The following is a 16,784-nucleotide window of genomic DNA, read 5'->3' as shown; positions in this document are numbered from 1 at the left end:
AATTACTCTACAAAATTAAAGTCTCACAAAACAATAAATGCACTTTCTGTTTGGACTCAATAGAAACTATTGAACACATATTCTGGACATGTCCAAACGTTTTTGATGTTTGGGAAGAACTTAATAAATGGATATATTCAAAAGTCCAAATTAAACTACCACGTAATTTAGATATAGTCTTATTTGGGATATTAGAAAAAACAGAAAAAAACTTCATAAGAAATATCATAATACTATTCACTAAATACTATATATACAAAACAAAAATGCAATGTGGACAAGTAAATAGTGTAGCCTTAAAAAATTATCTTAAAGAAAATTTGTTTATTGCAAAAATAATATTTTATAAAAATAAACCACTGCAAAGAGCGTACACCTGCTGGAACCCCTGGCTCCAACTAATAGAATGATTTTATAAGTTAACTTTCACGTAATAAAAATATCTACCCAATCCATGCTACCTCAGATTAAGATTTTCTATTTTTTTTTAAAATTATTATTAATAATTATTATATGTTTATAGAAGGATTCCAAATGTCAACTTTATGCACTTGTCTCGATTTTGCTGATGTACTATGAACTTATTTACTATTGTTAATATACATGTAGTTCTTTGCCTATAAACACATTACAAAAAAAAAGAAAAAAAAACATTAGGAAATTGTCTTCGGTTGTGTATATGCTCTAGATTATCTCCGGACTCGTGTTAAAAATCGTATAATAGTTTACTGATGTTAAAATTCGCAGAACCATTAATGCTCTTCAACTTCGTACTGCGTTTGGCCTTTTGAGTTTTTAATTCGAGTCCGTTGTAGACGAAACGCGCGTCTCGCGAATATACAAAATTTCCATATTGGTATCTATGATGAGTTTATTTTAAATATAAAAACAAAAAGATAGAATATAGGGAATCAAATCTAAATGGAGTGAGGCTTGTCGCATTTGCAGAATAAACATTGAATGCAGACAGTCAAAAACACCGTAGTTATAGTGTCCGGCTAGTATTGTGGTTTTCCGAGTGATTCGGTCCATTTTTTTTCGAGTTTAGTTCGGACTTTTTCGATTGATAGAAAAAACGATAAGTTCAATTAACTGCTATTTCGTAATTATAATAGTTTTTTTACATTACTACCCATCTTATATTGAATATTAAAAATGTTTGGATCAACAAAGAAGCTCAATTGACATGAATTGAACAAAAGATTTTAGTGTTTGTTATTGTCCGGATTTATTCGAGAGCAACTGTGAAATCGTCAGGGTTTTTAAACAAATAGTCCGGGTTTTTTACCGAAAATTTGAAGAAGACAAAATGTATTCTGTTGTTGTTTTTTTATTTGGTCGGGTTGCTGTCTCTTTGACACATTCCCCATTTCCATTCTCAATTTTAGAATTACAAAAAATACTTTTGCAAGTTTATAATTGTAATTAAGTAAAGGACAAAATCATATATTCCAAAGAAATCATCAAAAACCTATTACTACGTTAATTAAGATGAAGCTTTTTTCAATTTAATGCAAATCTTTTGTTCGAAGAGCGTTCTACAACTACTTCCCAGTGTTCATTTAGAAATTGCTTTATCCTTTAATGAAAATTCAAAAAGGAACGATGTTTAGAACATATTTCAGGGTACTCATATTTATTTTAACTTTATTTCATGCTTCTTCTGATTTTACAATTAATGATATTTCTTGTAGTGAACCCCGGAGATTAAATAAAAAGGAGTAAGAAACACATGGAAAGCAGTGAAGAATCAGAAAAAATGCTATGTTATAAAAGAAATTCTACTAAAAGAGACATCCCCCCGCCCCATATAACAAATCCATTAATAAAAATATTTCAAAAACACACACACTTAATCCACCCCATTTTTATTGTCATTGATAATAAAGTTTCAATAAAATTTCATATATCCTCAACAATGAAATAAATAATTCAATAGGCTAAATATGATCCTTTAGAAATGATAGAAAAAATACAAAATGTGTATATTATATGCTATCACCAGCTAGATTGTCCAGTGCTTCGAACGACATCAGGAACAACATTTTAATGTTTTGATAGATATCCATATTTACTATTTTTAGTCACTTTTCTTTTATTGGAATGAGGTTCTCATGGTGTTTAGTTGCTGTATGACCAATTATTACATAATTAGACGACTCCTCACAGTAATAGCATTTAAACATTTTCGGTTTCCATTTCTTAAACAATAAAATAAATAATACATATTTCGGATGTGTACTCTTTTGAAAACAAACATATATCTTAACTTACACAATATATGTATGTCCGTCTCAATCCGAATTGTTTATATCTACATTTGATATAACAGAAAAGCGCTTCGGACGCAATAAATTATAAAACGTGTTGTTTTCCATTTTTTACATCACTGGGTCGATACCTCTGCTGGTGGACTATCAGTCCCCGAGGGTATCATCAGCTCAGTAGTCAGTGCTTCGGTACTAACATGATTTAACAAACTTTACTAAAATTGTCTGTTTATAAATTTTGAAATTATTATGAAACTAAGGTTTCAACTCCCTCAGGCAAAGTTGGCTTTAGATGAATTTGGCTATTTATTTTAGGTATTTTTGACATAAAGCTCTTCAACGATTTTCGGTACTTATACATCTTCGGATTTCAAATGTTTGGCTTTGAGCGTTCCTGATGAAGGTTAATCCAGAAAAGCGCTTCGGACGCAATAAATTATAAAACGTGTTGTTTTCCATTTTTTACATCACTGGGTCGATACCTCTGCTGGTGGACTATCAGTCCCCGAGGGTATCATCAGCTCAGTAGTCAGTGCTTCGGTACTAACATGATTTAACAAACTTTACTAAAATTGTCTGTTTATAAATTTTGAAATTATTATGAAACTAAGGTTTCAACTCCCTCAGGCAAAGTTGGCTTTAGATGAATTTGGCTATTTATTTTAGGTATTTTTGACATAAACCTCTTCAACGATTTTCGGTACTTATACATCTTCGGATTTCAAATGTTTGGCTTTGAGCGTTCCTGATGAAGGTTAATCCAGAAAAGCGCTTCGGACGCAATAAATTATAAAACGTGTTGTTTTCCATTTTTTACATCACTGGGTCGATACCTCTGCTGGTGGACTATCAGTCCCCGAGGGTATCATCAGCTCAGTAGTCAGTGCTTCGGTACTAACATGATTTAACAAACTTTACTAAAATTGTCTGTTTATAAATTTTGAAATTATTATGAAACTAAGGTTTCAACTCCCTCAGGCAAAGTTGGCTTTAGATGAATTTGGCTATTTATTTTAGGTATTTTTGACATAAAGCTCTTCAACGATTTTCGGTACTTATACATCTTCGGATTTCAAATGTTTGGCTTTGAGCGTTCCTGATGAAGGTTAATCCAGAAAAGCGCTTCGGACGCAATTAATTATAAAACGTGTTGTTTTCCATTTTTTATAAGATGTGAGAAAAAGAAGATAAACAAATGAACGATACTTGTTTATAAAATGCAAATGTTAATACACCTTGTGCCTTTAAAGTACTTAATTTGAACTTTTATTTTATAGTTAAACACACTAACACATAATATTTTTAGCAATACGAAATGTGTATAATCACTCGATAAAACATGGACGCACTCGAAAAAGCCCGGACTGCTCTCGAAAAAGCTCGGACATGAAGAAATTAATTTAGTCTCAAAATGTTGTTTTCAATGCAATTACAATATTTCTTATAAAGTGTCTATATAGCTAAGGATATATAGATTTCATGTATGCATTTTCCTTCGACATTTACATTGGTATATGCATGAAAATGACTTTATTCTGTATTTTGGAATATAAGCATTAAAGGGCTAATTTAACTTTTTTAATAAAAAAAAAAACGTCAGAAAGATAATATCTTTTTATCTCAAATACAAACATACCTTTTACAACCTTGTATATTAAACTCAAGCTTCTATATCACGTCTTGCCTGAAAGGAAGTCTGTTTGTTTACATTTTTGATAATATTCACTAAAAAAAAGTGGTTACCCACGAAAAAACCCGATCAAATCACTCGAAAAACCACGATCCTAGCCGGACACTATACTTTCCATGAAAAATGTCTTGGTAATGGGTTGTTCAATGAGTTCTATATGCTTATGTTTTTACGTGTTAGGACATGATTGTGTGATAGACGACGTTTTTTGTATGGTTAATTATTGGTTGTTAAAACGATTAACATTTGTCTTGTTCAATCATATGCATGTCCATTACCCTCAGCTGTTTACCACGATGTGCATAATGACTTGATCTGATAAAAACCAGATATCAATCAATGTGCAAAATTTTGTTTAAACAATTCTCAAAACAGATTCTTCAAGGTTGTGTAAAATAAAGTGCACTATTGATTCATTGTTTGGTAAGACAGATACAAAGTTTTTTTCGAATTCCTTTGTAAATGAAAACATACAACTGCATGCCGTTTCTTATCATTTCAATATCTTGTCTATTTTGTGCGCATGTTGTTTTGCGTATAATTCAAAAGAGTAATTTACTTTGAAATTACAGTATGATAACTCGATGGTTTATCATGGTTAAATTTGCACTATCGATTTGATTTAAGGAAGGAATTTCTAATTTACATTTGTTTATGATTTTTATCATACAAAAAACTATCATATCACTTCTCACCTCACTCATTAAATAGATTCAGTATGACTAAATTTTATATATTTTTCCGTTGTGCTGCCATTACATCTTCTACTTGATGTAAACACCAATAAGCAACTGTTGCACTAAGTCAAATGACCTTAAAAACAGGAATGTGTAAATATCGAAATAAATATAACCAACCACTAATTGATGCCTTTTCAATAAAGAAAACATAGCAAAACTATACTTGCTGCACATTATATTCTAATACCAGATTTTTTCATTAATATCATAATAAAATTTAAAATGTCCAAAGTAAAATAAGTTACAATGTAAATACGAAGGGATTTAAAAAGATTTTGAAAGCGCCATCTCTGTATTTTGCAGCTGTCTGTGAGTTTTAATGTAACTATTACAGTTTAAATAAAAGGTAAGTTTTTTCCAACATTGAAAAAGATTGAAAATTTGATTGCCTTTTCAAATTTTACAGTACTGTAACTCATATGAAAATCCCATTACGTCTCATTATATCTTGAATAAAAGAATAAACTTTCCACATATTTTGTTCAATAAAATACTGCATGATTGTTCAATTAATAAATCATAGCAATTTCAATATGCATTTACTTCAGCAAATAACATTAACGGTACCAAAGCTTTTAAATCAATTCCCAATAGTTTTATTAATTTTCATTCATGTTTCTTTAATCATAAAACTCTTCATCCTACATTCTCTGCTTGATAACAATATAATAATGATCAGTAAATGATTTAAAATCTCTTTCACAGTAGTTGCGCCGTAACGATGAGCTCGGATTCATCATCACATGTATAACCTCCTGGTGTCATTGATACAAAATATTACAGATTTTTTTAACTATCACCCTGTAAGATAAGGGCGTTACAATTCGATCTGCCAATCAGAAAATTGTTAACAGTTAATTACATACTTCCTGGAAATGGACATCATTAGGAAGATTTCTCGTGAGTTAGCATGTTAACGGTTGAACTCGTTGTATTATCGTATTGACTGACATATCGATTTGAGAAAATAACTGTTCTATGTTAAATAAAGGATAAATTTGTAACTTCTCTTCATTCACAAACTTTCATGGTTGGCAGTCACAACTTAAGTTGATTGATTTTTACCTTATACCTGCATTTCACATCATATCTTTACATACATTTAAATGAGAATTAAAGGTACCTATCGGTAATTCAAAATGTAAGCACTTACAGAGAAGATAGTAGGACTAATAAACAAGACAATTTTGTCATTTTTTTGTAAACATGACAGCACAAGAAGATCCGTTCGATTTCTTTTCATACCATATGCCAGATGTATCACGCTGGAATATATCCGGTGGGTTTGATTCAGAAAGACCATATTCGTCGTGTACGGAAAATGGCATTTGTAAATGGGATTTAAACTTTACTGATGGTAAAACTCAAATTGTGAACCATTTCAATGGGTCTATTCCGCCGCTTCCTAGGGAAATGACATTTAATGATGATAGTGTTCTTTCTGTGATTGCATATTCTTGTCTCTTTGTGATCGCTGCTACCGGAAACTTGACTGTTCTGATAACTTTGTTAAGGAGTCGGACTATTAAATCACGTGTCAACACCTATATTATGCACCTATCTATCGCCGACCTAATTGTTGCCTTTGTTATGTTGCCTTTAGAAACCGTATGGAATATCACTGTTTCATGGGAGGCAGGTGACGCAGCGTGCCGAATCTTGATGTTTTTTCGTGCCCTCGGATTTTATTTATCTTCTTTTGTGTTGGTGACGATAAGTCTTGACAGATATTTTTCTATAGTGCACCCAATGAGTATACATGATGCTGAACGCCGCGGCAAATTAATGATATCCTTAGCTTGGGCTCTTAGTGTCATAGCTAGTCTACCACAGGTAAGTCACATTTCATATTTAAGGTTGAATTTGACGTCTTTAATGACTAAATCAGTGCAATCCTTTCACAGAAACTAATTGAATCGACTGAAGAAGACATTAAGTGTTTCTAAATAGTTCAAAATCTTTCATCTGATGAACCTGAAATTAGAGGCCAAAATCGACCCTTACTTCTCTTAGTTAAATACAAAACAAAACCAAACAACTGATTCCAAAATGTTAATATTTTCATGTGTTTTTTTTTTATGTTCGTTTGCTGTATTTAAAAAAAGGCATTTATAATAACTTGCATGTGCGTAATAACACAAGAGAATAACCACGGTTAAATAATCGTTGTTTGTGATCACTTATAATAGTCACTACAATATGAAATGATGAACAGTAAAATACGGATAATATTATTTAAAAACCTAATGATTCCAAATAAGCTTTGATCAATGTGTGTCACTGATTAAAAGACAGAATAGGGGATTGCGTGTGGATTTGAATTCAGTGTAAACATGATTTTTATGCCTCGATTGGTTTATAAAAATAGGTGCATGTTTATCAAATGATTTTATTTTATAGACATATCACATGTAGACGCATATCCTTTTTATGTGGATAACCAAGATTGTTATAAATCTGGATTTAAATGTTGAGTTTGTTTTCGACCATATTATAGTTATGTAAGTCTGTTTATAATCTGTTATGTGCAATTATATATTTTGATACTGTCCTACAATTGAGGTGTTTAGCTAGCTATAAAACATGGTTTAATCCACCATTTTCTACATGCCTGTAACATGTCAGGAATATGACAGTTGTTGTCCAGTCGTTTGCTGAGTTTGAGCTTTTGATTTTTTTTTCATTTGATTATAAGGGACTTTCCGTTGTTAACTCCCCTTGGAGTTCAGTATTTCTTTTATTATACTTTTTACGATATCTTCTTTTTTTACCTTGAAATCAACAAACTATCATTTAAGTAATGTATAGATTTAAATTTTAAAAAAATATTTTTTTAGTATTCTCACTATTACAAAAATAGATGAACATTACGTTATAGTTAGCAAATGTGTTTCTTAGTTCAAACGCTAGGGCAGATATATCTTCAATTAATCAAGGGCATACGATGACGTTGCTAGCGTAAAACGTTATTTTTCACGATGTCAAACTGTGACATACCGAAAAAAGATGCATTTTCAACCGATTTTTAAGATTTATTTAACGCCAACACTAGTTCATGACCGCCAGTTTTAAAAATACTACATTTGACCTGATTTATGTATGGAGATTCTTTGTGTCAAAGTTTATGAAAAAATCACAAACGACTTTTTAAATTAGATTCATATACATGAAAACATTCTGTTCATTGACTAAAATCATGAAAATGTGATAAAAATGAATAATTTCCAAAGAATCGCTACACAAATTAAAAGCACGCTTAAGATTCTCGATGCTTTTACATCTGTTGTTATATATATGTTTAGAATCTAAAAAGTAAAGTATATCTTTCCAAATAATAAAATGTTCAAACAATCAAAATTTCCAATGAATGTATAAAATTTCAACCCCAATGATTTCTAAAATTAACACGGGAAGGGATAGTGTTTTTTTGCATATTTTATATACGCGGGAAAAAAAAAAGCTTGTATGAAATCTTTTATTCAGTTATCGATCGTATCTGTATCGTATGCCCTTTCTCTCTTAGCTGCTTATTTCATGAAAATTAACCTGATTCCTCTAAATAAGCAGATAAAATCGACCTTATCGACTGTAATGGTAATCTTCATTACAAAAGTAATTACAAACACGACGACCGTTCTTTTCCTTTGGTTACTTTTCCTTTCTTCATGATAATGAATAGTTGACTCGTTCTTCTAGAGCGTAGATTTGTTATTCGTTTCGGTATGACAGTATTCCTATTAATATATCTTAGCTCAAGGAATGTACCGATTTCCGTGCTGAAAATATAAAAGGACAAATGTATCATAATTTATAACTTTAATATATGGACTTATTTTGGAAGATAATTATAAAGTTTTTACAGTACACACCAAGGTGTTTATGGTTATACCATTTACAAGGTAAACAAGCTCAGGAATAAGTATGCATGTCTGTACGTTTGTTGTTGAACCAGAACCTTGATGTTCTCTGTTTTCTCTAATCATTTAAAGTTTTAACTTGGGATCCAGGGGCGTGTTTTAAATACAGCCATAGTACTAGAATATGGCATTGTCTATATATTATATTGGGACACATCTTTATCCTCTTTGGGTTTATCAAACATATAGCAACGTAGTATAAATATAATGAGCTATCGAATTATGTAACCACATAATATACTGTGTAATGATGGTCCTAAGATGCTTCTAATATTGGGATACTTTTTATGATGCTGTAATTCTATCTGTAAATTCTATTTTACGTTTGGTTGCAACATTGAAACGAAAATATTGATCTATAAATATTATTTAATTTTAAAGTCGTTTGATTACTGTTTTATTGAAGTACCCTACGACTTCTTTTGATACATAAATATATGTTTAATTAGCCAGCCATAAGTTAATCAATTAGTACTAAACATATGATAACTGCTACGGATAGATAAAGAAAACAGATATTAAGTTGAAGGTTATTTTACATCTGTTAATATCTTTCCGAAAAGTCATAAATATGTGATAAGTTTGATAAATAGCAATTATTAACTTTTCATTTGATAAAAGTTATAGAAGCTAAAAGTTTCTATCTGTTGGTTAAAGTTTATAGATGACTATCGTTATTTTGAGAAAAGAGATGGTGTTCCCATAACGTCATTAATTGACGAGTGTATAGATATTTAATGCTGAAGTTTCATAAAATTGATTATTCATTGCTGAAGATTCGTTTTAAATAATGCTTATCACAAGGGATTTTGATGTTGTGCAGTTAAAATAAGAATAGATAAATAAAAAGTTGAAATTTTGCATAAAAAAAAGGTCAATTAAAATAATCTAGTACATTAGTCAGTTTCCGGTTAATAATGAGAACTGATATTTTGCTAACTATTTAACAGTTCATAGGACACATCTGCAATTACATCAGCAGATGTATTCCCTGGACCATTTATAGTTGTATTCGCAATATGAAATGTTATTACCATATATAAAGATTAATTGTTACCAGTTTTGTTATTTGTTTATGATGCGCTAAAAAATTGGACTATTACTCCTGTGATAAGTGAACACTTAATGGATGGAGGAGTCACGAGATAAACAACCACATGTTGGCCTTCTCCACTCAATATTTGAGATTCGTGTTGTTAGAAAATATATGACAAGTTGTAGTATATGCAGCCTGTATTGAAGAACAAAAAAAGAGAAAAACAAAACACGTTTGATGGTCGAACGTAATAATTATTACAAATCCAAGCAGCAGTACATATTTGTAGTAAACGTACCAGAAAATTTGTCAAACCCTCGATGACTTTGCAAACTCTTCACATAAGAACTATATTTCCTTTTCTAGTGAAATACCCATAAAGCGTTTCAAAGAAAACATTTTTAATATCCCAAATACCTCAACCCAACTACTAAGCGTTGTTGTTAAATCGTCTAATCAACAATCTTGAAATGGACGACAGCCGTAATCAAATCACTACTCGTGTTGCTAATGTCAATATATTTTTATCTAAATGTCAGTCTATTTTAGTTTTTACGAAATAATTTGGTGAACAAGTTTTATTTCATTACATGTCACAGAAAATAAAAGTCTGCAAAATGGTACCTTGTATCGATTACATTTTGAGTAGCCAATGGCGTTAAAATGTCATGACTAAGACTACCACTATGTACCAGCAGAAGTTCAGAATACATGTTTATATATGATAACATATAATTTTACCAGATTTAAAACCAAGAAGAAGAGCCAGTCCATAAGCGATTTACATCTGTTTCGTATCATAAATAAACGAATTGCATTTTTTCCTCTATTTTGTACTTAAAAAAGATAGTGTTTATACAGAAATGATCTTCGAATGTAGCAAAAACGGACAGATTTACTGTGATGTTCGAAGTTTATTGCAGAAATACTACTCAATACGTAGCTAATAAGGTTACGAGAAGATTTTAAAGTGCCTCATTACCGATTGTTCATTGTACATCTTTACCTCTACATGCTATTTAATTACTCAATAGTATTTTGCGGCTCAAACGTAAAATTATGAATGAAATGAAGCAAAATCAAATAACTGCACTCCATTACATAAAAACGTATCAAGTGTTACGCAATATAAAATTCTAAAGTTGGGAGTTCGTCTCAACGCTGATCTGTTATTTCGATAAAGAAGATGTAAACACATATATAAATGTGCGTTTAAAACACAACACAGCAACCACAGAAAAGACATCTGTACTCTAAAGGACATAAATAAATATAAATTAACAAAGTTCTAAAGTTAAGAGTCTAAACCCTTCTGATTGTAAAAGAGATGACAATATATTAAACAGAGGCTTTCATAAAAAGTTAAATAAAAAAATACTGAACTCCGAGGAAAATTCAAAACGGAAAGTCCCTAATCAAATGGCGAAATTGAACAATTACATCACTTAATGGATGAAAATGTCACGAGTTGGACAACCACGTGTTGATGTCATCAAATAAATATTTGATAATCGTGTTGTTAGAACATATAAGTTATATAGTATTTGTAGCCTATCAAACAGCGGCTATCGAAGATCTTCGGTCAAAACAAAACTCCCTAGATGATAAACATGATAAGGACACTGTGTTTTATCGAAAGACAACCACTAATTTTGTTCCTTACGTCTGGCATCCGACAGCCCAATGAGATATGTTTTGTGTCGTTTGAATACGGTTCCATTGAAATATTTACTATTTTTTTTAATATATAAGTATTGTTTTGACTTATTCAGCCATTATCGAATCAGTCAGTATAAAATATACAATAATTGCAACAGATGGAAAAAGATAAAAGATAAGCTTAAAATTATTTCACGTCTATAAATATCTTTCAGAAAAGTCATAAATATGTGATATTTAGTTTGATAAATTGCAATTACTATTTTTTATTTGATAAAAACTATTGAAGCTAAAAATGTATAAATGTTTGTGAAAGTTTTTGATGACTATCGTTATTTTGAGAAAATAGATGATGTTACCCTTACATCATTTAATTAATTGACAAGTGTATAGATACTGAATGCTGAAGCTTCGTAGAGGGGTTTATAATTCATTGCTAAGGCCTTTGTTTTTAAAAGTGTCAAACACCAGGGATTTTGAATGTGTGCTGTAATATAAGATTCAACTATATAAAAAGAAATTTTACATTTCAAATACGTATAGCACATGTCCATAGAAATTATCTAGTACAGTATATGTATAAAAGAATATGTGATGTGATTGTTAATGAGACAACTCTTCACAAGAGACCAAATGACACAGCATTTAACAACTATAAGCCACCATACGGCCTTAAACAATCAGCAAATACTATACCTCAAAGCATTATTCAGTCACCTGTGAACAAGGAAATCAAATATTTGGTAGAACGGATTTTTTTGTTTGTTTTTAACAGTTCACTAGATACATATGGTATTGTATTTTCATCTGTATTTCCCTGACCAGTTAAATTATATTATAATTGTATTACATTTTCATATTCGCTTGTCTAGAATTGTTCTGATGAATGTATGAACTAATAAGATAACAGCACAGTCATAGTCCTGAACTGGAGTTAACGGACACAGTGATGTCTGATGTTTCTAAACAAATAAGAGCTCATCTTCTTTCAATTTTGTAAAGCCAGCCGTTCACGGCAGACAATTTGTTGATCTACTAGCAGATAAAAGAGAAAACAAAAGATTGTTAGTAGTATTCGGCGAATGAAATAGGTGTCTAAACGTTATTCATCACGGTGTATACATTTACTTTTAGAACATAAATACAAGTAATAAGTTTTATTATTACCCTTACTATAAATATTCATTGTGCGATATACAAATTGGCCAATAACCCCAGAAATCATTTGACACATTAAGGATAGAAAAACCACGTATTTACGTCATCCACTTAATATTTTATACTTGTGTTGTTAGAAAATATATGACAATAGGAAGTATTTGCAGCCCTTACTGGAGCTGACAAGACGAAAAAAGACATGGGATGGTTGAATTAATCAATTATTACATATTCAAGAAGAAGCAGTAGATGTACGTTAATATATATGAATCGGTTTCCCACCTGATGATGCCAACTTTTTAAATTTAGTACCGTGTTTCCTACTTCATTAGAATACCCGTAAAGCGTTTCAAAAACATTTGAAATATCCCGGAAGCGGCGACACAAGATTCTAATCATTGTTGATATCTGGCAGGCTAAATTAAATACAATATTGTGTTAATTATGTCAAGATAAAGATTGGTGAGTCGATTTTGAATTTCCTTAAATGACCAGTTTCACTTTTTTTTTTATTTCATTACATGTAATAATCAAGGTAATTCAAAACCGTACGTTGTATCGATTAAATTTTGCCAAGCCAATGAGATAAAAAAAAATGTCATGATTCAGACTTCCACCATGTTAAGCAAAAGCTAAGTACAAGTGTTAATATATGATTACATATAATTTTGCGAGGTTTAAAACCAGGAAGAAGAGCTAGTTCATGTGCGATTTTGGCCCATTTCGTTGCAATAACAAACGAATTGCATATTTATTTTGTACTTTAAAAAGAAAGTAATTATACAGAAATTATCATCAAACGTAGCAAAAACGGAAAGATTTACTTTGATTTTCGAAGTTTATTACAGAAGTACTATTCAATATGTAGCTAATAAGGTTACGAGAAGATTTTAAAGTGCCTCATTACCGATTGTTAGTTGTACGTTTTTACCTCTACATGCAATTGACGTTACGTAATAATGTTTTACGGTCTTGTCTTCATTTCCTGTTTAACCAAACATTATCAAAGAAATGATGCAAACTCAAATTAAAACGTATCATGTTTTGCGTAATTAAAATTTTAAAATACAGAAATTATTTTCAAAGCTTCTCAGTCAATTTGACAAAGTACATTTTGACATATATTAATAAATATAGGTCATAAAAACAGCACTCACACGAAAGACATCGAGAGGTCACTATGCTAGACTCAATTAGACACAAACATATTTCTATTTGTACTCAACTGATGATTTATGCATTTTTAAATTTGGTTTTTATAGTTTATTATTATGTTGTACTTTTACAACATTGTTCAATGTTAGGTGAGTGTTGAGTGCTCACAAAACCGGTTTAACCCCGCCACATTCTTAGTGTGTCTGACCCAAGTCAGGACCTTGTGTTTCAGTGGTTGTTGTTGGTTCATGTCTGTCTTATTTGTTTTTTTTTTTATAAAAAAATAATATAAATCAGACCGTTAGCTTTCTCAATTGAATTGTTTCATATTTTTCATGTTTGGGAATTTGAAAACATACCATGACTCGTTATGTTTCCTAACCGACCAAAAAAAAATTACTATCAAGTTTTTGAAAAACCTGTAATTCCTGATAAATAACAATTACTGTAACATATCCATATACTAAGTATAACGAATGAATACGTGACAACAGATAGACAATATGTTAATCAATAGAGCACATAAAAGAATATAAAGACGAAGCATAAAATAATAATGAAGAGGCGGCAGTTTCAGATGATGAAAAATATAGACTTCTAATTGCTTTCAATTATCTTTGGTCATGAACTTCTTTACGCAAAATGAACATTTGTGTTAAAATGTAATGACATACAAAAACGTCATTTTAGTACTTCCTTCTGTTTAAAAACTGTACTGATGTCTTGCTACTTTTATATAAAAAAAAAAAAATTAAACAAAAATGAAGCACTGCACACTTGATTATAGTTAAAAGGAACAAAATAATATAATAGCGATATAAATCTGTGGTCTAGATCTGTTTCATAAAATAAAAAAGAACAAAGAGTTAGATGTTTTCAAGTTTATTGTATACATGAACATGTACTTTTAGTTAGTATTTTTTTGCTCATTGTAAATGTTATGATGTACTTTTATTCTTTGTACATTCCGGATTTGATCGATTCTGACATACATGACATGAATTCTCAACCAAAATATTATCCTGATATCGATAGGATTTTATACTCGGACATCTCATTGTAAACTGATTAAAAGCTCTTCACGTAGACAGTTCATAAAGCTTACTTGTATCATTTCATCATGTTTTGTATGATTACAACAACAATTAATTGTCCTACAGTACAAAATGTATGCCATTCTAGTCGACTAGTGGATAAAGTTGACTTTTAGTGCTAGTTTCTGTTATCTTATTTTCTTTCAAAAGTCAGTATCGATAAGCTTAATTGAAGAAATTGGAAAAAACAATATTCAATTTAAAATATAAAAAAAAATGATTTTGAAATTCAAATTAGGCTTTCTTGCAGCAACAATACTGTTTTTCTCATATTAATACCAATGAAAAATACTGCTCCCCTGCCTTAAGGGAAATGAGGAAATAATCTAATTGATATAGATTATTTCCTCATTTCCCTTAAGGCAGGGGAGCAGTATTTTTCATTACATTACATTACATTACATTATGCAATCTATTACAAATACCACTTATTGTGCAGATAATCATAAATTCTCAATTAGCTTCCGCTTGGAAAACTACAAAATAATTAAATTTTCGATTCCTTTACATTAAGTTCAAAACGTTATTTAATTCCTTTAAGGTTATATATATTATTCTCGTGGGATTTTGTCTATGTGTGTTACATTTTAGTGTTATGTCGTTGTTCTCCTCTTATATTTAATGCGTTTCCCTCGGTTTTAGTTTGTTATCCCGATTTTGTTTTTTGTCCATGGATTTATGAGTTTTGAACAGCGGTATACTACTGTTGCCTTATTTACTCGCTCTAAAAAAAAATATACTCCAAGCGATGAATAACTTTTTGTTCTAAATTTACGTAGGATTTCAAGTTGTCTACACCTTATAAAACCGACACATAATATGAATTTTAAATATACATTGAAATTTAACAGACAATCAAGAATATTCATTCAATAAACAGTTGTGTGATTTTTAATGTCAATTCTTATATAACCTTAAATGTTGTATATGTATTACTTACTGTTAACATCTAATTGCTTATTTCAGGATCTTATCTGCAAAGAGAGTGCCACACTCTTTGCGCGGTAAGATATATTGCAACAACCCTTTTAGCTGTACGTATATGGCCTATTACAAGTCCATATTACTGGCCTATCTTATATAACTCTCTTTTTCCCGTGGTAGTCCTAATTTTCGGACTCTCATCCCGGACACCCTTTAACACAAGATCTACCTTTTGTATTTATAAATATTTATTTGTTCTCGTCCTAAATATACATGACATATTTGCCACCGGAAGCTAAGCAATCGATTAATCAATTCAGATATAATCTAAAATGACTAAATCTTCCCATTATGTTTCAGAAATTAACAACTATAAGTCTCCGTACGATCATCAACAATGAGCAAAGCCCATACCGCATAGTCAGCTATAAAAGGCCCCGAAATGACAATGTAAAACAATTCAAACGAGAAAACTACCGGTCTTATGTATGTACAGAACATGAACGAACAATAAATATGTAACATATAAACAAACGACCTCCTGAAATATAACCATGAAATGGGAGATTGCTCAGATTGATTGAATGTTGTTGCTTGTGGGGAGATAATATTATGATACATCGTAAAAAATACACTAGTGAACATCAACGTTCTTCTTTGATACAACTATGCATAATTATGTAAACTACTATAATCAACAAGAGTCTGTCTTGTTTCAATATTATATTATATATTGTGCAACTAGTCTCTTGCGAATATAGTTTTTCAATACTGATACTCAGATAGTGTGCCATTTATGCATATATCACGAGTGATAGAAAATGTTATCAATAATAATAATAATGAAATAAAAAACAAGAAAACAAACAAATTGCTCAAAATCCGTCATTAGCTTAAAGTTGATCATTAGTTGTAGAAGCAAATAGACTGGTTCTCCTGTCTTAATACATGTTCATTTTACACAATTCATAAATTAAGACAGGCAGGAATTAAAGGCCATCTTTGTATTTGATATCGAGGTTGTTGATGAGTTTAAGTAACATGGATAGTTTATGTAACATGTCAAGTGAGAATCGCCTTTTTAATGGAGATTCGCATAACATTTCATGGTAACACTGATTTCCAATGATATAATTTGATT

The 16,784-nt window shown here is 30.6% G+C and overlaps 1 protein-coding gene across 1 annotated transcript in view; it reads left to right on the top strand.

The window, feature by feature from the left end:
* Positions 1–5,417: 5,417 nt before the first annotated feature.
* LOC139521647 (adipokinetic hormone/corazonin-related peptide receptor variant I-like) overlaps positions 5,418–16,784 on the top strand; it is a 67,635-nt gene continuing 56,268 nt past the window's right edge. Inside the window, exon 1 of the mRNA XM_071315131.1 lies at positions 5,418–6,533. Within this exon, the coding sequence (XP_071171232.1) occupies positions 5,907–6,533 (627 nt within the window). The 5' untranslated portion in view covers positions 5,418–5,906. The remainder of the gene's footprint in view (positions 6,534–16,784) is intronic.

Source organism: Mytilus edulis, chromosome 4, assembly GCF_963676685.1.
Source record: "Mytilus edulis chromosome 4, xbMytEdul2.2, whole genome shotgun sequence".
NCBI classification, from domain to species: domain Eukaryota; kingdom Metazoa; phylum Mollusca; class Bivalvia; order Mytilida; family Mytilidae; genus Mytilus; species Mytilus edulis.
Note: the sequence above shows the minus strand (reverse complement) of the source record. Positions and strands in the feature narration are given on the sequence as shown.